The sequence below is a fragment of the Cyphellophora attinorum genome (genome assembly GCF_001299255.1).
Source record: "Cyphellophora attinorum strain CBS 131958 chromosome Unknown Contig12, whole genome shotgun sequence".
In the NCBI taxonomy this organism is placed as follows: Eukaryota; Fungi; Ascomycota; class Eurotiomycetes; order Chaetothyriales; family Cyphellophoraceae; genus Cyphellophora; species Cyphellophora attinorum.
The window spans coordinates 703,993-722,031 of record NW_017253240.1 but is presented as its reverse complement, the minus strand read 5'-3'; the positions used below and the strand labels follow the sequence as shown (position 1 = coordinate 722,031).

The following is an 18,039-nucleotide window of genomic DNA, read 5'->3' as shown; positions in this document are numbered from 1 at the left end:
ACGTTCCGGGGCAAGCGATGCAGTCGCCCATATTTAAGGAAAGAAAGAATTGGTCTGTGCAATGGCAACCACGCACAGACATGGGGTCAAGCTCCCCAAGTGTTGACCTCGACGACCCGGACGCTCCACTTCTACGGTCCCGCTCTTACTTCTACCACATCATGGCTGTGAAGGCGTCGCTCCGACAACGCTTTCTCGGACTCTTGCGCTGTCGCGCAGATCTGAGCCACCCAGTCAAGAAGAAGAGAGTGACGTACCGACTCGTCATTTTCCTGCCATTGCTGGCATTGTTGACGTTCGCGCTGGTCATGTGAGCTACACAACTTCTGCGTGTAAACTGACTCTGATCATCTTGCAGATTGTATTACGCAGTCGCGTTCAGCATACTACGTGTGGTGCAGCCTCCAGCACCGAGGAATGGCCTGCAGGACATAATGGACCACTGGAAGGGTCCTGGGTCGGCAGATCTATCAAACATTGATCGCTACACCTTTGCGGCCGGAGTAAAACCCATACCGTGCCATAGTCACAATGACTACTCTCAGCGCGTGCCACTCTTCCAGGGATTGTCCGTTGGCTGCACTAGCACCGAGGCAGATGTATATCTTCCAGCAGTCCAGTCGCATACAACCGATCTACTTATAGCACACAAACGTGGAGCGACCACGTCTTCTCGGACTTTGAGATCACTTTACCTCGATCCTTTATTAGCCATTCTCACCGCCGTCAATGTCGGCAGTGCCGACTCCGCCAAGCATGGAGTCTACTCCAGCACTCAGTCCAACCAGACGCTACGGTTGCTGATCGATGTCAAGGAGACGAGGTCTATACGCATCGCATCGACGTTCTACCTTCTTCAGCAGCAGCTTCAGCCTCTTCGTCAAGCAGGGTACCTGACCACCTATAATACTTCAACGTCAACGTTGGTCATGCGGCCATTGACGATCATCATGACAGGATCCGCCGAGCTATCTCACATCACCAACCACACGCTAAACCCATTCCACGACGTCTTTCTCGACGCACCCTTGCACGACCTGTATCCTTCCGGCGCTGAGAGTCCTTACAATATCTCCAACTCCTGCATGGCGAGCACATCTCTCGCTACGCGTGTCGGAAAACCCAATATGCTGACAGGCAAGCTTAGCAAATCCCAGCTCGCGAAAATCGACGAGCAGGTTGCTGGTGCTCGAAAGTTGGGACTCGGGGCGCGTTACTGGGGTACGCCAACGTGGCCCGTGGGTGTGCGGAGCGGAATTTGGTGGGAGATGTTGACGCGTGTTGATCCGACGTCGTGGCTTGGTGATGCTGGCGATGTCGACACTGAAGCCACCGAAGATGGAGGTAGCACAGGCTGGGTCAATGTTGACGACCTGGAGGTCTTCCGGCGATGGGACTGGGACACAGGCGCAGGTAGACGAGGAACGTCAACATTGCTGGATTGGTGCTGGTTCTTGGGGCGGATCATTGGGGATGGTGTCTGTCGGTGACCGCATTCTGGAACAAAATTTCCACCATGTCACGGTGTTAATGGATGACGTTGGGACAAAGCCTGTTAAACTTGGCCACCGCATCTGGTGGTGGTACAAAAGGCTCACTGGAAGCCCTTGCTCAGGCCAGACTGAGTGAGCGTAGCCGTGACGAAGAGACGAAGGGAGATGCAAGCCCGTCTACGAATAATATTTTGAAATCTCTCCTACAACGTGTCCCGGCGAACTTTACCTCCGTGGTGAATATACTTATCAGTCCGAATGACAGCCATTGTTTCTGCGCAGACAAGACTGGAAGACGGAACCCTTCATGCGACTGCCACTGCGCTTGTCCATCCTTCAAGGAGATGACGACAGCACGAACACGAACGAGCCACTCCTTCTCACCAACATATCTTGAGGATCGCACAGGTAAATGGCTTCCGCCGTAACCTTGTCATCCGGTTTGGTCAAGGCTCCACGCGAGACCGGATGACATGACCACATCACACTCGCACCTTCTGTTTCTATCGGCCAAGCAGGCAAAAACAGCAAGAGCACATCGTGATCGCACCTTCTCATCTCGTTCCTTAGCAACGCCACGAGCGGCAGGTGCATCGCTCAGCACCTTCCACTATCGTTCAAGTCGTCAACCGGCTTGATCAGAGCCGGCCGTGCGACCGGTTGACATGACGTCTCGATGGTTTCGCGTTTCGTTCCCGCAATGGCAGCTGCCCTCCTTGGCCGTGACGTTGGTGACCTACCCGAACCACTTGGGACGGCGAGGATGCGGGAGCCAGACACGACTCGAAATCTCGAAGACCAGCAAGATAGAGACATAAGGCACAGAAGGTGACAGGAAGCCAAGTAAGAACGACATAAGGCTCAGAAGGTCCACACATGGAACCAGGAACAGGAAGCGATCAGTGTAACATCAAACTCAGTTCTATCGATCCTATATGCTCCCCAGAATTTCTCCGTCTTTCAATAAGAACACCAAAGCTTCGCACGCTCGTACGTATCGTCAAAATGTATCACCAAGCCAGGCTGAAACTCCGTTGCCTCTCACCATCACTGAAGATGCAGTCACCTGAACTCTCTCCACCCCTCACGCAACACCTACGACAGGTAGGTCTGCAGATTGCCCGCACCAGCAGTCAAGCCATTGCACCCACCGGACGCGCCACCAGTCTTGGGGTCATACCCGCTGCCACCACCGTTGCTCGCACCGCAGTTGACGAGCTCGTAGCCGAACCAGCAGCTCGGAGCGCTCCTGTCCGAGCACATGAAGACGCAAGTGTTCATGTCAGTCGTGCATCCCTTGCTGCCATCGGCCTTGTAGTGTGTCGTCGAGATCGAGCGACCAGCCATGTTGACCTCCCGTGAGACGTCGTAGGTGCTGTAAATACCGGCGAAGGTATACTCCAACCACGTCTGGTGCAGTTGACCGTTGACCATAGACGTGTCACCGAAGACGGGAGCGCAGGCTCCGCTAGCACCCTCGGCGTAGCTGATGGTGACATTCTGACCGGAAGGAATGGGAACCGAGATCAGAGGCGCAATGGCGTTGACCCAGGAGCCGGCAGGGCCCCAGCAGAAGAGGACAAGGTCATCGGCGGCAGTGTTGGTGAAGGTGTTGGTGTAGGGGCCATTGCTGCCGATCCACGCGCCGCTCGTTTGCGCGTAGCTGTTGAGGCCTGCCTTTGCGCCCAGGCCTTGGATCGTGGACATGACGGCGCTTGCGAGGGTACCGCGTTTCTCGTGCCTGTTGTCCATGTTAGTATTAGAGTGACCAGAGAGGGAGGAACTGGAGCGCGAGCATCGTGGCTGCCGCTCCAGCTCCGGGGTGATTGTGCTTACTCTGCCTCATGCATGACCTCGGCGTGACGAAGCGCATGGTTGTGCACTTTGCCCATGCCGTGCCTGTGCGTTGCGGCGGCTGACGCCACACTGGCGACAGCGGCCAGGAGAGTGGTGGACGTGTACTTCATCTTGTTTTCTGTTCTGTTTGTCTGAGTTCTACTCAAGGATTGTATAGTATTGCGTTTCGGGTTCGTCGATCACAGATCGTTGTCGTTGCAAAGGAGTAAAGGAGCGTGCGCAGGGAGAAAGGATCCGGAGGCGTGAAGGAGTGAACGCGAACGGAAAGTTCTTTGTGCTGGGAGTCGAAGATAATGAAAGGACGCAGAGTTCGAGAAGAATGCCTCGTGTTCTGCTGACAATGCTTGTTGCAAAGGAAGGTCAAAGAAGAGCCGATGCAGCTTTTCCGGTGCAAGTTCAGCGGCAGCGACAGCAAACAAGAGCAGGGGGCAGGGAGCAGTACACAGCACGGGTTCTGGGAAATCTGGGCAATGCAATGAACGACCCACCTTTGACCTAAGTAGCAAATCACCACAAGCGCGCGTCGAAGTAACTTCGAAGCCTGCAGTAGTCGGGGCTTCGGTGCATTGTTGTTGGAGGATGGTCGGAGCTTGCTTTGGCCTTGGAACGAAAATGCTGATCCGGCAACGGGGAATTTTGACGATGAACAGCGTGAAACAGGACTAACGCCGTGCCAATCTCAGGTACACACCAATCAAGTGCGACGTCGCTTGTGTGTACCTGACATTAGTGCATGGAGCTTGAGGGCCTCCCCGTCGCGCGTTTCTGTCCGACTTTGACTTCTGTTGCGTTGTTCCATCATGGTGGCAGGTTGAACGACGATAGATGGCATGCCACATCGTCATGCATTTTTTGCAAGTTGTCGATGTTGGGCAAGGCCGATCGAGATCGTGGTCAAAGTGCGCCGTAGTAATCTCAAGGCGCTTTGAGCATTTCGTGTCCGAAAATTGAGCGCTCCAGGCGTCGGCGTTAATCCGGAATCAAGGCTCTTACGGTCTCCTCCTGGCCCCTGCTTCAGGGTTGCGAGAATGAAAAACCCACCGTTCGTCCTGACTCTCTTGCTTCTCTGCTTCAGAAAACTTTTTCTGCATAATGAACATGGATGGATGCATTTCCGTATGACTAGAGCAAATTTTTTGTCGACGTGGCCGGACGTTGACCAGCAGAGATAACGTGTGTAAACCTCAGCATGCCGACCGGGGGCACTGACCGTTGCCGAGACCCTTGTGCCGATATGACTCCTCGGAACCAATTATGCTCTATCGTACCTGCATATCGGGTACAAGCCAAGGCGCGGGTGGACGTCGACAGTTCGTTGTTTTGCAGGTTTGCAACCAGTCTGGCACACTTCGTGATCCTGCTTGGTCCGATCGTCAACGGGCGACCCAGTGAGTGCCGGTGTGGACGCCGCCTCGGCTGAGAATTTTGGTCTTCATATCCTTGAGCGACAAGGAAGACGTGAGAAGCCCGGAAAAACGACGTCTGATAGTGGGCGATGGTGTACACTTCTCAGCATGACAAATTCCCGAATGAAAAATTTTGGTGGTGTTGAAAGCACTTGTGCTCGTGGACAGCAGAGGTGAGGCAGACGCCGAAATGTGGCAGAACAGATTAGCCAAAGGAAGAGCGATCGTAACCGAGACTGAGACTGCAGTGTTAGTTGTTGCTGCAGTTGCGATTGTGACTGTGCAACTGCATCTTGATGTCTGAGGTGCCTTCTTAAATTCAGATTCTAGGTGGCAGGGGACAGGAACTCATGAAATTGAACAGAGAAGTCGAGATCGTCCAACTTTCTCACGGTCTCACCAGACTATACATATACAACTTCCACACTCGGTACGGAGCATATGATAACCATGGTAATCATGCTGATCTAGTCGACCTTATGAAACCTTGGCATTAATTTCGCAGTGTTGTTCAGGCACACTGTCGACAGTATGATCCCGCGCTGCAGCTTCCCAACCAATCATCTCGCCGAAGGTCAAGATCCTTGGCTGCGCCGGGACCGAATCTGGTAAGTCTGGTCCTCGATCGTCAGCAGCGCCATGCAAGTGACCTATCTCCTTGCGCAACCAACCTTGCGGGCCCGGCAATCGTATCACGATGGATCTGATAGCACTCACCCTTCGCCAGTGCTGATTTGGATGGGGTTTTTTGCTGTTGGACAAGGTCTCCCTATTTCGGGAAGGAGGAACCACAATATCGTCCATGGCCGCTCACCCGTACCTCAGGCTGATCCAGAAACCTCTACCTTCCCCGGCTTCCCGTGATGTGGCGGGTTCGGTTTCTGGAGAATGAGCGTCAGGTGCAGAGCCGCAGCAGCCGTCGAAGCCAAGAAGGTCACGGACGACCGAGGTACAACCCATTTCAGACGGCCTCTATGCCTATCCTTATCTCAGAATTCGGACAGAATTCTGACTCGATCATGGGCGCGCAGGGATGCTATGCGAAGGCGCACATTGGCTTGTGTGGGTCGCAATGAAGTTGCTACGCAGGTGAGCAAGTACTTGGTTATACGTTCATAAAAAGCTGGTTTGAAATCCCCGTCGCCCACGCATGAACCTGTTCATTGACTTGACCACGATACCGGATGCCGATGCAGAAAACGGTACTGCGGATCCGCTGAGACGGTAAGCTGCGACATTTGCAACGCATCTTCCGTGGTGTTTCTATTTGCTGACGAACACGGGCTGCTGGCTCATCATGAGTGTCTGTAGTGTTGTCCGGTCTCAACGCAGCATCTTTACTCGGCTACGCATTTCATGCGCTCAAGCGTCTCCGGCTATGCTAACGGTCGAGACGATGAACTTCTGGTCCTTGGTAAACAGCGTGAGATGACAATCAATATCGGACACATCTTGAAAGAGCTGACCATCAGATACATCTTGGAAGGGCTGCGAGCAAACTGTGAATTCATTGTGTCACATCCAAGCAGTCCGATATACAATCTACGTGTTGTCACGATCCTCTAAGATTGGAGTGTCCAGCAAAAGTACAGCTTCACTCCTACATCTTCAGCCAAGGCCTGAGGACACCTACATGGAATGTCTGGACTGTTTCTTCGCTTTCCTCCATCTCTATGGTGAGCAATTCTCGTCAGCATGAATACCTGGCCTATTTCGCCAACCGAAGCCACAAGCGAGGATTTACCTGACGCTAGCACCTCGACACAGACGGTGAGTGCGACGTTCTCTGTCACTCTTTCTGGCTCTTAACAACTCACACCTTCTAGACCCGCGACAACGTCAACGAACAGCGTGCGCGCTCTCCGAGTTCGTCGGCGACCTCCAGTTCCTACGAAATGCATGATGCACTTCCAATCCGCCTACAACGCCTGCTTGACGAGATTGATGACGAAGATCAATACAAAGACAACATCTTTCTGGCAGAGCGAGAAGCTTACCTCAATCATCGCAATAACGCCAAGTTCGAGTACATAATAGTGGACGGATCCAAGCAGATCAAGCTCAAGACTAGGTACTACCACAACGTGGGCAAGTGTAAGTCTGGTCGAGCAGGCGGAGTAGTCATTGGTACTGGGGGCCCGTTGTCGCACTGGACAATCATGGCACGGCATGCATCGCACACGCCAGAAAATTTCCACACATGGAATGGTGTCCACATTGGCTACAGTGCGGGGTGTCCTGTCACGAAACAAGCTGGCACTCCCAACCGACCAAAGACCAAGAAGCGGGCAAGACAACCCAGTCTATCAGACACCTCCAGTGCTTTCTCGGACCCAATAAGGCACTCCAAACCAGCGAAGACATCTAGCTCTGCCTACAAGACCCTGATGACTCCAGTCTTCAAAGATCTCTGCAGCGACCATCCACATCTGCAGGGAGAGGTACAAAAGATCGCTGCGAGTCCCAAAGACTGGATGAAGCGCATACTCTTCCGTAAGCAGCACATGACGGGTCCTAGTGAAACAGGATCGGGGCTGGACCCACCTATGCAGTACTTCCAGGCAAGTACGGCCAATCCATCAAAGCCGCTGAAAAGTAGGTGGTGTTGGGTCTCTAAGAGCCCTTTCGATGGCGCGAAACTGGGCGTTGTGGTGATTCAGGGTCAAGGCCTGCCTCAAGCGGCTCTCCTTGGCAGATATCTTGACGCTCCCTCTACACATACTGGGCATGGTATGACCCAGAGTCACCATACAATGACGCCTTCAAGATCATCAAGTGCGGCATGGGTAGAGAATACAATGCCCTGGCAGCAGTTCGCGCTCAGCAACAGCCTGTACCGTCTGATCAAAACTTCGGAATCGAGCAGTCCCACGCCTCTGTAATGTCATCGCCAGCCGAGCCAGTACCGCCTCTTTCGGAAACCCCTTCCTCGCCATCTGCCTCCTGTCCGCCACAGGCTCGACCACCAATCATGCAGGCCGGTACGCACGCAAGATGTGGAACCGCATACAACGCTGACCGACTACATGCCAAGCTGCGGCGTATCTTGGACCCCATACCATCGCTACTGGTCACCAGTCAGGACCCTCAAACCGTCCACCTTCGTCCGCCGTTGGCAATGAATCACCCGCTGCCAGCACCACACGGTGTTCGACCTGGCGAGGGATCATAGTCGAAATGCGCGCATACCCAGGAGATCCGCGCCGAAGACTAGACTGGGACTTGCTACTTCACGAAGATTTCACCGCAGCCTGGCAGAAGCATTGGACTTTCCCATTACCGAATGGTGGGGAGATCATTGGGCCGCTGACAGTCGATCTGGAAGCCAAGAACCGCAACGGCAGCGCCATTGTCGACGAAAGCGGAGTTATCGACGGATACTGGCCTGATTGGCACGGGCTAGTGGAGGAGATCAAGCGAAAGATCGATGGGCTGTTGAGGGCTTGCAGCATTGGGCTAGAAGACTTGATGGGACCTGCTGGAGGCATCGGGTCTGTCAGTGGCAAGCACGGCAAGCAGACGCAGTTTGCGGACGACGACGACGACGACGATGTCGCCTATGTCTTGGTCATCATGCGGCGACGGGAGTAAAGTTGAGCCTCGGTCCAGCAGTGCTGAGGCATACTCAAGCAGAATCGCGCCGTCCACGGGGATGTTCTGTGCTTGAGTATGGGTGCTAGGCAAGGTTGCCCTGTAAGGCAACTGCGGGTCGCTCCTTCCGTGCAATTCTCTCCTCTGTTATAGTCGTAATTCCTTCTCCCAGTGTTTCGTCTCCCCATCTTCTTGTCGAACACGTTTTTTTTTGACTCTGCGCGGTAGCTGACTTTCAGCCTGCCATGCGGTGACAGCAATAATGGCATCCTCAGGTCGTCCAAGACTTGCGATCGGAGCCGCTGAAACCGGAAGCTATCGCAGCCGTCCGGCGATCAATCCCAGCGCTGGTATGCCGCACCATCGGGTCTAGTGGGGGCATATACGGTGTCGCAATAATGATTGCGTCCTCGATATTGCGATCTACGGACACCATCAGACCGCGATAGAGACAATGAACTTGTTCCCGGCCGCTCGACTCATGTTTGGCCGAGCTTTGTTGGCATCTCCTTTCCCTTTGTCCCATACAGGATCATTGAGGACTTCACAACTGCAGCGCACCTCGACTATGACCTATTGTTGGACGTCTTTGTCATTTGCCGAGAATAGGATCGAGAAAAACACATCGACAAACCGCTATTGTGCGCATACAGGCTCTGACCATGCATCGCAAAGATGTATATAGGAGATGTCGGAAAGGGCAGGAGCCAGATGCCACTTGCCAATCCATATCGCTGTCACTCCTGAAAACTTCCAACAAGATGCTAACCCGTCCCACCGCCTACCAGCTACTAACCTTGGTGAGCCTAACATATGGCTCACCAACAAAAGACTACTCAAACATTGGCAAACGCGCCGTTGTCCCATACATGCCCACAGACTACAAATACCCAAGCGGGTCATTCAAGGACTCCAGAACCGGTGTCGAGGTCAGACCAACCATCATGATCCCGCGCTACAACGAAGACAAGTGGCTGAATTTCTGCGCGCGCTACGACGTTACACACGATGGACTCACAATGCCCGAAGGACACACATGCTATCAGGACACAAACGCTCTATCCGAGAACGCCACCACAAAACCCACTGGTGTGAAGGTCTGGCCTGGCAGCTCTGCACCTGGCTGTGGGCCCTGTGTACAGCTCCTCTCGGAGAATCGTGCCTTTGCGAATCAACGTGCGGGCTGGTGGCCTGGTCGTAACATTAATTGTGTGCTCTTCTGGACTAACAACTGTGTCTACGACTACAAGAACGAGTCCTCTGGGGCTTATTATGCTGAGTCACCCGCAACCGTGCTCCCGCCTCCAGGGCTGGCCGTGATGGAGACTGGCCCGTGGCAGGACGTCACGCTCAACACTGCGTGGTTTAAAGATCCATTTGGAAAGGACAGCAAGAAGACTGCAGCGGGCCCCTAGAGCTATAAGTGTTGGGTTCGAGGCCAGAATTTCGATGGGAATGACAAGGATCATCCGGTGGGATTGGGAGGTACGTATGCCGATGACAAGACTCCGCCACCTGGAGTTAATGCGAAGAATCTGCATTTTGGTGGTGAGGGTGACCGCAACAGGTAAGTGAAGAACGATTTTCCCAGGCTCCGGTGAGTGTCTTCAGGAGGGTTGCAAGGCGGAAGGTCGAGCACAGGCACGTCTTTTTTGGTGAACAGGGTGAGTATCGCTATGCTGTCAGGATAGACCTCCAGCAATAGGACTTATGTCCAATCGGTAAGTCACTCGAGGCAACGGCCTAGATCCTGCACACAGCACTGTGCTCCATCCAATCTTCCAAGGCATTCCGTGCTTAATACTTAGCAACGTGAAAGTGTGACACGTGCCTCGTTGCCTCGTAGCTCAATCGTTCCCACTGGCTGTGTGCATCTTCACCTATGGAGACCTCGTGCTCTGAACCCCTAGCAGCATAGGAATGGAGCACGAACAGCTTCTGCAGCAGCAGGAATAGAGATCGTTGTAGAGATAGAGAAAGAAGCAGCACCCATCTCAGGATCGTCTGATCTGAGTCTCCGAACCAAATCACACGGCCGTCACGACAGCTCTAACATTATTCTCAACTCCTTGTGGGTTGAGGCTCAAGATAGTCGCGACCTTAGCTCACATGAGTGGCACTTCTTGCTCGATTGATTCTTGGGTCGCAGTGAGGCTGCGAGGCGTCCACCCTTCAAGATCACAGTGTGAGCGTGAACAGACATCTGAAGTGGCGTTGCAGGTGACAAGCACGTCTGCTGGTGAAAGTCCAAGGTAAGGAAGGGCTGGCCCAGGTGAACCGCGCGTGAAATAGTGACGGGCCAGATCTCGTTGCCTGGGCCAGCGTAAACTGATGCTTCCTTACTTAAGACTTCACAACCATTGTCTTTGCCTCTGAGAACGTTTCTGTCAGTATTGCATCTGTAAATCTTGCTCGTCCGAAGAGAATCTGCTCTGGTGTTGCAAGCGGCGGGCATCAACGAGTCTGTCGACACTGCGCTCCGAAGATCCTGCAAACTTGACTGCGTTGCGCATCGAATCGCGTTGTCTAGGTAAGTGCTGTCAACGTTTTGAGCCCAGAGCCAGTAACTTAGAACCTCCACTGACTGTGCATCAGCCCAGAAGAGCAGGTAGCCTGTTGCATCCCCTCAACGCGGCAACATGATCACGATGACACGAATCAATGCTTGACCGCAAATCAAGACGAGCGAGCCCACACTGATGGGAATACCTCCGGAGCTGCGACGCCAGATCCTGGAGTATGCCATCAACGATCTGGTCTACGTCGACTATCGCTGGAGCAACAATCACGACCGTCTCTCCTGGCGTCCCTCCTGTGGCAGCGACACATGGCTGCAGCACATGATGCTTGTCTCCAAAGACTTCGGTGCCATGGCGAGGGACGTCATCGCGAGAGCTGCACATCTGACGCTCTCCGACTTCACACTGCGGGAAGAACTCCTTGATCTCACTTCTGGTGACTTGAGCGACGAGTTGATGTGGAAGACTGCGGAGCGGCAGCGAACCCGTTTCCTCGCATCCATCCACAATGGTGCCTCGTGGGATCAGAGAGATTCCTTGGACGTACCAGCAGCCTTTTCAGAATACCTCCTCAGCGCGAACAGTCTCTGGATCTATCAGCCGAAGATGGCCTGGGGAGCTTTGCACGACAGTTTCGACGTCAGCCCTTTTAGATTCCTGCGCAATGTAACCCTTCACGCTGGTAATATCGAAGACTGGCCCGACAATAAGATCAAGATAATGATGCACATGGCAAGCAGAGATCCTGAATGGGCTATCGCGAAAGTTATTCATCTTATGGGCTCGCTTGCCGATCCAAGCGTGATACCGTCGCAGCAGCTTGCGGCGGTCTGGGCCGACTACATACCACATCTCGATCATTATCGGGACCACGTGAGAGCGGCGTATCGGCAGGGGTCCAGACCTTGTCATCCGTATTTTCTGCGATCGGCGTTTCGGCGTCGCCTGCAAGGGGTAACCGTGTCCGTGGAGGCACTGCTGAAGTGGTTGTGTGAGGTCGATATGAGAGTTGGCAGACGAAATATCGCTGGCCTTATGGACAGCACAATTCCGGAGGTGACTTTCAATACCGAAGGAGCAACCTTGCCCACGTGGCCGAACAAGCTGGTAAGTCCGCATGATCAGGTGGTGTCATTCCGTGTACTGACCTGTTACTAGTTCCCGCGCGTGTCCTTTTCCAACAAGGAGACCAAGGTCTTTGTGAACGTGTGGGACGCGGTTGAAGTTGCTACTCGCATCTTCTAGTCGGCTAACGTAGCCACAAACCGAATGGCCATACAGTTAAACGGATAAGCGAAGTACCAGGACCGTCAACAAGATAACGTGGCGGGAGTGCAAGGCGTGGTGCCCGTTGGAGTTGATCTGGATTCCAGCGACTGATCATGGGTGTACCAATGTACCAGTGTATCTATCGCTGCTGGCAGGCGAGGCAGCGGTGCAATGAGATGACGGGTCCTCTGGAGTATGAAGCTTGACCTGCGATGGCACTGCCGTTGTGCTTTAAGGCCTAGGCCGGAAGTTGGAACAGCAAATCGCACTCTAGAAAGGACAAGAAGTCCCCGAGGAAGTCTGCTGGGTCCTTGAGGCGGGCGGCAGTCGGTGCAGGAAGCCAGTACCTCAAGTGACAGCGGAGGGTGCTCAGGTGACGAAGTGACGAGGTGGTGATGGACGATTGAGACAGTTATAGCAACTTCACTATTCCCTCCACGCGTTGCCAATCTTGATGCCTTGACAAACGGCCACTTCCAAGATAGTTTTTCGACCTTCTTATCACTCTTTCCTCCTCATACATTCATCCAAAAGCAGGTGTAACTGCCAACGCGAGCGACTGCATTCGCGACCGAGGACATCCCGAAGGCGCAGAGCGCACTACTCCTCCAGTAAGCTACGCTGCTTTCAACGGTAGCGGCGGTTCCATGATCGTGTTGATCGCAATTGTACTGGTCACATCACCTTGCAGCTCTTACTGACAAGCCTCCAGCGCAAGCAGACATGGACGATCTCTCCTCTATTCCACAGGCTGGCAGCAAAGCCATGGCGTCGGAACTCGCTGGCTTGCACCTAGTCCAGTGTAGTCGCACATTAAATGGAATACCGGTCGAAATACTCAGTAAGATCCTGGAGTACGTGGTTGCAGACGAAGTTCATGTCTGCGTCGATCATCATGAGGACAAGACCGGTACGAAGCCATGGGTGCCGGACCTGATGCTCGTCTCCGACAAATTCAACGTCACGGCGAAGAAGGCTATCGCGAAGCATGCACAGCTATCATTCTTCGACACTAGTCAGTTCGAAATGCACTTCGAGGCCATTGAGAATCACGGTGCGCAAGAAAACTGGAGGGGACACCTACGATTGACGAAATTTCCGGAATATCTCGTCAGTGAGGCATCTCGGCTCACTATCATTCAGGGCAATATGTATTGCAACCATCTGGACGTTGGCACCTTTCCGAAATTGCGCAAAGTCACGTTCTGGTTGGGCAGCATCGAGACCTGGCCTTTCCGCGTCAGTCGCCTAATGATAGCAGTCTCCCGTGCCACGACCGATTTCGTTGCCACACTCGGACAAAAGCTCACCGGATTGGTCAGAGCGCTCGCCGATGCAGACGTTCTGTCACCAGGTGAAGTCACAATTCTCCTCAGCATCTGTAGAGGGCGCTTGCTCGAATGGACGGCGTCGGCAGCCGACGCCAAGATGTCTGAGTTGATGGTATTCCATGAAGCACTCAGATTCCGCCTCGAGGCTGGCCCTGATTCCACGGCGGCATTGTTGAAGCGAATCTGCGCGGTAGACTTCGGTATCTGCAGATCAAACATCGGCGGACTCTCCGATCATACTGTTCTGATAGCCGGTTTCACCACTGAATCCGATGGCAAAGGCATCACAACAGTGAGTTTGAACGCTGAGAGAAGTTTGGCCCGGTCGCTGACAATATAACAGTTCGCAAACCTGTCTTTCCACAAAGACCGAACCGAGGTGGATGTCAATAGGACTGCTCTTGTGGCCGTTGTAGCAGAGCTGGAGTCCAAGCTAAACGGCTGACTCTGCTCAGCATTGGTTGCGCCTAGGAAAAGCTGGCGCGGATGTCTCACGACTGCACTGCACTGACGTTTGACGGTCTCCACCCAAAGCAATGACGATAATCTCGGATGTCGCGATCGGCGACGAGCAGGACTCGTAGTCGCAAAATGCCTTCACAGGACTCACGCGGGCCGGGACGAGTCGCCCGTTCCAGGGTCCAACTCATGATATTCACAGCAGCTGTCTCGACAGCATTAGGATAGTGACGCGTGAACCACGAACGGTTTGAAGGCACCTAGCTGTACGGAAAAGGCAATTCTGTGTCGTCGAATGGCGCGTCGCCTCATCGATCAGTGGCTTGAATGCTCATCTAGCACTTCAACCATCGCACGTGTAGAACTACTTCCTTCGTAGTTTGATCCTCGGGGGTTTCGATGGCGTCCGCCTTCTCGGCGCGATCATCCCATATGATCAAGTGACGGACGGGCCGGTGAGCATCGAGTGACAAAGCAGTGAAGCGATCCGTTGATCGTGTCAGCCTGGCAACTTCAATGTGAAATAATGGCGCTCCGAAGTGTGAACTTTTGACTGACATCGACTTGTACCTCTATGTCCACATCCTGCTCGACTTTTCATCTTTCATCCTCAATACTTCTTCCGCATAGCAGGCGTCGCGGCATTATCTCGAACGAGGGGACCCGGATAAAGACTGTTGCACTTCTCGAGAGTCATTGGCGCTGACTGTGCCGGCAATCTCTAGTGAACACATTTGAAGATCCGTATGTTGATGCTGCCGAGGATTGCCACGTCGTTTGCGGGTTCAAGCTCGTGCTGACAAATTGTCGCAGCCGAGCAAGTCGCTTCTTACCACACTACCGATCTCACACCATGGCGCCGACGTCTGTAGAGCTGGCGTTCGTTCAATGCGATCGAACGTTGATGGGTATGCCCAACGAGATCCTCCGGTCTATCCTAGAGCACGTTGTTGGGGAAGAAGCCTCCATCACGTACGAGCCAAGCAGTGACGAAGGACCTCTGTCGTGGGACAACCCATGGGTCCCGGAGCTCATACTTGTATCACGAGATTTCGGTGCCATGGGCAAGGAGGTCATCGCAAAAGCCGCAAGCTTGATGTTCGTGGAAAAGAGCCAGGCCAGACTGTTTGAAGAGGCTTTGAAGGAAGGCACCCACGAAGGCTAGAAGGGTACAGTGACTGTGAAGTCATTTCCTAGCTTTCTGCGCGATCAGGCCCCGGAACTCTGCATCATGCAAGACAAGGTCCTGATGGGCGGCGTGTGCGACCACCTGAACATCAACACCTTCGCCTCCCTTCGCGAAGTACTACTCTCCGGCGGCGACATCGAAGAGTGGGCCTTGGGACGCACCTCGGTGTTAATTGCCGTTGCAAGCCAAAGTACTGACCCGCCGCTGAGGACAGTCGTACTGAAGCTCGGGAGTCTGGCCAAGTCCATCCTTGATCCAGAGTTCCTGTCGCCGAAGGCTCTCGCGAAAGCCCGACGTCTCTGTCGCGAGAGTCTGACCGAATGGCTATTCTCAATGGCTGCAGCTATCGACGATGACACCGACGTACCAAAACCCATCGCCCTACAACAAGCGCTTATTTTCCGCTTGAGAGCCGGAGTTACATCCACCAAGGCTTTGGTGAAGAGGATCTGCGAAGTCGACATCGGTGTCAATAGATCGTGCATCACCGGTCTTAGCGACAGTACGGTCCTCAGGTTCATGTTCACGAGTGCATGCGATGGCGAATCAGAGGAGGTAAGTTCAATTATGTGAGGCTTTGTCCGCCTGCTGACGACGAGACAGTTTGCAGAAGTCGCTTTTTGGAAGGACCGTACCGAGGTCATCCTTGAGCCGCAATGGGTCTCTCGCCTTGAGGTCGCAGCGAAGCTGGAGTACATGATTACCAACGGGAGTGCGTCTGACTAGGAACGCCAGAAGGAGTACCAATGCACATCTGAGAGTCTTCGTCCAGCTGACCTGTCTATCGGAAACAAGTGGCGGACCCGCGGTGTGCCCTGCCAGGTCAAATCGTGGAGGAGACGTTCTCGATAGCCCTGCTTCTTGCAGAACTCGGAGCATCCTGCAATGAACGGCGTTGGCAACACAATCAATCAAGCTCAGTACAGCCATGCACAGCGAAAGACTGCTGGGCAGACTGGCGATTGACCTGATCAAGCCACTTATCGGAAGCGGAGAATTACTTTAGGATGCAGCATCCTCAATGACGCAGAATCCTGCGTCTGCTCACACGCACAACGAAGTCTTTACTCAGAGTGGTGGCATCATACCGTTGGTGGCGACCAGTTTTATCGAGCCCTTGCAACTTTTGATGGCGATATAGAGGAAAGAACCCTGAGTAATCTAAGCTGCTCCTTGGTTTTCAATGAACCGAATGGCATATGGTGTACGTGAATAGCAAAACATCATGTCGCTTTCACTGGCGCTGCGTAGTGTGTCCCGCAAGCGCCTACCTCCGGTCTGCGTGAGTTCACCCTGAAGCTGTCCAGATCACGTGAAAGACTCCCTCGGGACCTGTGGGTGTCCAGCTTTTCGATAAGACTAAGTCACACATGCCTAGGTGACGAAGTGGCGACGTGAAGATCGAATGCTACACCCCTGTTGCCCAGCAACTTCACTGGGAAGTATTGGGACTCTTCACTGCCAATTTTCGACTAGAATGGATCCCCATATCTGCCCATAATTGACTCGTCCTTTTGTCTTTCATCTTCAAGATTTCCTCCCAGGTGCAGCGACGCCAACGCAGATTTGCAGAAAGCACAATCGACATCTGGACTGGCGTGGTCCAGAGAGCCGTCGGCTGTAGCGCCGCGCCAGCGATTCTCTTCGAAGGTATTGAAAGATCTGTAAGTTTGTTTGCTGCGGACCTTGGTAAACTTTTGCCAGGCTGGGTTTTTGCTGACAGTTTCTCGCAGCTAGACAACTCCATTTCCTCCACGCGCCATGCCGGAAACAAAGGCGACAGGGAATGCGACCGAGTACCTCGAGAAGTGCGACCGCACCTTGGCTGGCATGCCATCCGAGATCCTCCGGCTGATCCTGCATCATGTTCTGGTGGACGATGCGGTCATCACATGCACTCAGACAGGTACTGGGGTGAGCCTAAACTGGAGTAAGAGAACGGCGCCTGACCTCATATTCGTTTCGAAGCGCTTTGGGGCCGTGGCGAAGGATGTGATCGCAGAGGAAGCGATCATGGTGTATAACGCTGAGCACCAAGCCAAAACATTCCTGGATGCTATCTGCAACGGCGCTCAACAGGATTGGGAGGATACATTGAACTTGTCACCCATCCCTGAACACATTCGCAGCAAGAGCCAGGAACTCCGCATTTACCAGCGGAAGCTCCTGCGCGGTGGTGTGTGTGATCGTTTAGACGTCAATAGTTTCCCGTCACTGCGCAAGGTCGATCTCGTTGTCGATAATATCGAGGATTGGGCGAATAATTTCAACTCGACGTTGCTTTACATTGCAGCTCAGGGCAATGCGTTTGTGCAAACGGTCCAAACGAAGCTCACCAGTGTTGTTGAGACCATCACCAATCCTGATTACCTATCAGTCGATGTGGCCAGAGAGCTCAAGACCGCCACCGCCACACTCCTGGCTTTGTGGCGTATCGTTTCGAGAAGCATGGGAATCACCAGCTTGATGCCCATTGTGTTGCAGGAAGCACTGTCTGTCCGCATGCGCGCAGGTCATGCATCCACAGAGGCGTTGTTGATAGAGATCTGCGAGAGACACATGGGTATTGCGAGATCACGAGTTGACGGCCTTCTTGACCATACACTCCTGGCCGTGCATTTCACTACTCGAGTTGACGGAACATCCAAAGCAGTGAGTCAATGCGTCGAAGCATTTCCCGGTTGCTGACAACATGATAGTTCGCCACTGTGACGTTCTCTAAGGACGAGACGCGGGCAGTAGTCGAACCTGATGCTGTCGATGGCGTCCTTCAGAACCTGTCCGCCGGTATCAACGACTTCCTCAAAACTAGTGGCGCCGAGCTCTAGAAAACGAAAATTTGTGGACGATCGGCCAGGACCGACTGAAACGCCGAGTGGAAGTGCTGGCCCACAGGTTTTTGAGACGGAGACTTTCCCTGTGGAG

At 53.6% G+C, this 18,039-nt stretch overlaps 9 protein-coding genes across 9 annotated transcripts; 8 read left to right on the top strand and 1 right to left on the bottom strand.

Annotated features, from left to right (window-relative positions):
* Positions 1-80: 80 nt before the first annotated feature.
* On the top strand, positions 81-1,490 carry AB675_7744 (Altered inheritance of mitochondria protein 6; the record flags this gene model as incomplete). The annotated part of the gene is made up of 2 exons (XM_018148135.1): positions 81-310; positions 359-1,490. The coding sequence occupies 2 exons, from the start codon at positions 81-83 to the stop codon at positions 1,488-1,490; spliced, it is 1,362 nt and encodes a 453-aa protein (XP_018000395.1).
* Positions 1,491-2,588: 1,098 nt separating this feature from the next.
* On the bottom strand, positions 2,589-3,460 carry AB675_7743 (uncharacterized protein; the record flags this gene model as incomplete). The annotated part of the gene is made up of 2 exons (XM_018148134.1): positions 2,589-3,234; positions 3,330-3,460. The coding sequence occupies 2 exons, from the start codon at positions 3,458-3,460 to the stop codon at positions 2,589-2,591; spliced, it is 777 nt and encodes a 258-aa protein (XP_018000254.1).
* A 2,991-nt stretch (positions 3,461-6,451) lies between these two features.
* AB675_7742 (uncharacterized protein) lies at positions 6,452-8,347 on the top strand (the record flags this gene model as incomplete). The annotated part of the gene is made up of 4 exons (XM_018148133.1): positions 6,452-6,526; positions 6,583-7,351; positions 7,498-7,737; positions 7,791-8,347. 4 exons carry the CDS (start codon positions 6,452-6,454, stop codon positions 8,345-8,347), a joined length of 1,641 nt encoding a protein of 546 aa, XP_018000488.1.
* Positions 8,348-9,108: 761 nt separating this feature from the next.
* Positions 9,109-9,762, top strand: AB675_7741 (uncharacterized protein; the record flags this gene model as incomplete). Its single annotated transcript, XM_018148132.1, has 1 exon — positions 9,109-9,762. One exon carries the CDS (start codon positions 9,109-9,111, stop codon positions 9,760-9,762), a length of 654 nt encoding a protein of 217 aa, XP_018000398.1.
* A 1,284-nt stretch (positions 9,763-11,046) lies between these two features.
* Positions 11,047-12,111, top strand: AB675_7740 (uncharacterized protein; the record flags this gene model as incomplete). The annotated part of the gene is made up of 2 exons (XM_018148131.1): positions 11,047-11,973; positions 12,025-12,111. 2 exons carry the CDS (start codon positions 11,047-11,049, stop codon positions 12,109-12,111), a joined length of 1,014 nt encoding a protein of 337 aa, XP_018000248.1.
* Positions 12,112-12,858: 747 nt separating this feature from the next.
* AB675_7739 (uncharacterized protein) lies at positions 12,859-13,911 on the top strand (the record flags this gene model as incomplete). Its single annotated transcript, XM_018148129.1, has 2 exons — positions 12,859-13,758; positions 13,810-13,911. The coding sequence occupies 2 exons, from the start codon at positions 12,859-12,861 to the stop codon at positions 13,909-13,911; spliced, it is 1,002 nt and encodes a 333-aa protein (XP_018000439.1).
* An 867-nt stretch (positions 13,912-14,778) lies between these two features.
* AB675_7738 (uncharacterized protein) lies at positions 14,779-15,090 on the top strand (the record flags this gene model as incomplete). Its single annotated transcript, XM_018148128.1, has 1 exon — positions 14,779-15,090. The coding sequence occupies one exon, from the start codon at positions 14,779-14,781 to the stop codon at positions 15,088-15,090; it is 312 nt and encodes a 103-aa protein (XP_018000386.1).
* Positions 15,091-15,156: 66 nt separating this feature from the next.
* AB675_7737 (uncharacterized protein) lies at positions 15,157-15,840 on the top strand (the record flags this gene model as incomplete). Its single annotated transcript, XM_018148127.1, has 2 exons — positions 15,157-15,669; positions 15,718-15,840. 2 exons carry the CDS (start codon positions 15,157-15,159, stop codon positions 15,838-15,840), a joined length of 636 nt encoding a protein of 211 aa, XP_018000531.1.
* A 1,035-nt stretch (positions 15,841-16,875) lies between these two features.
* Positions 16,876-17,942, top strand: AB675_7736 (uncharacterized protein; the record flags this gene model as incomplete). The annotated part of the gene is made up of 2 exons (XM_018148126.1): positions 16,876-17,766; positions 17,814-17,942. 2 exons carry the CDS (start codon positions 16,876-16,878, stop codon positions 17,940-17,942), a joined length of 1,020 nt encoding a protein of 339 aa, XP_018000479.1.
* Between the last annotated feature and the right edge of the window lie 97 nt (positions 17,943-18,039).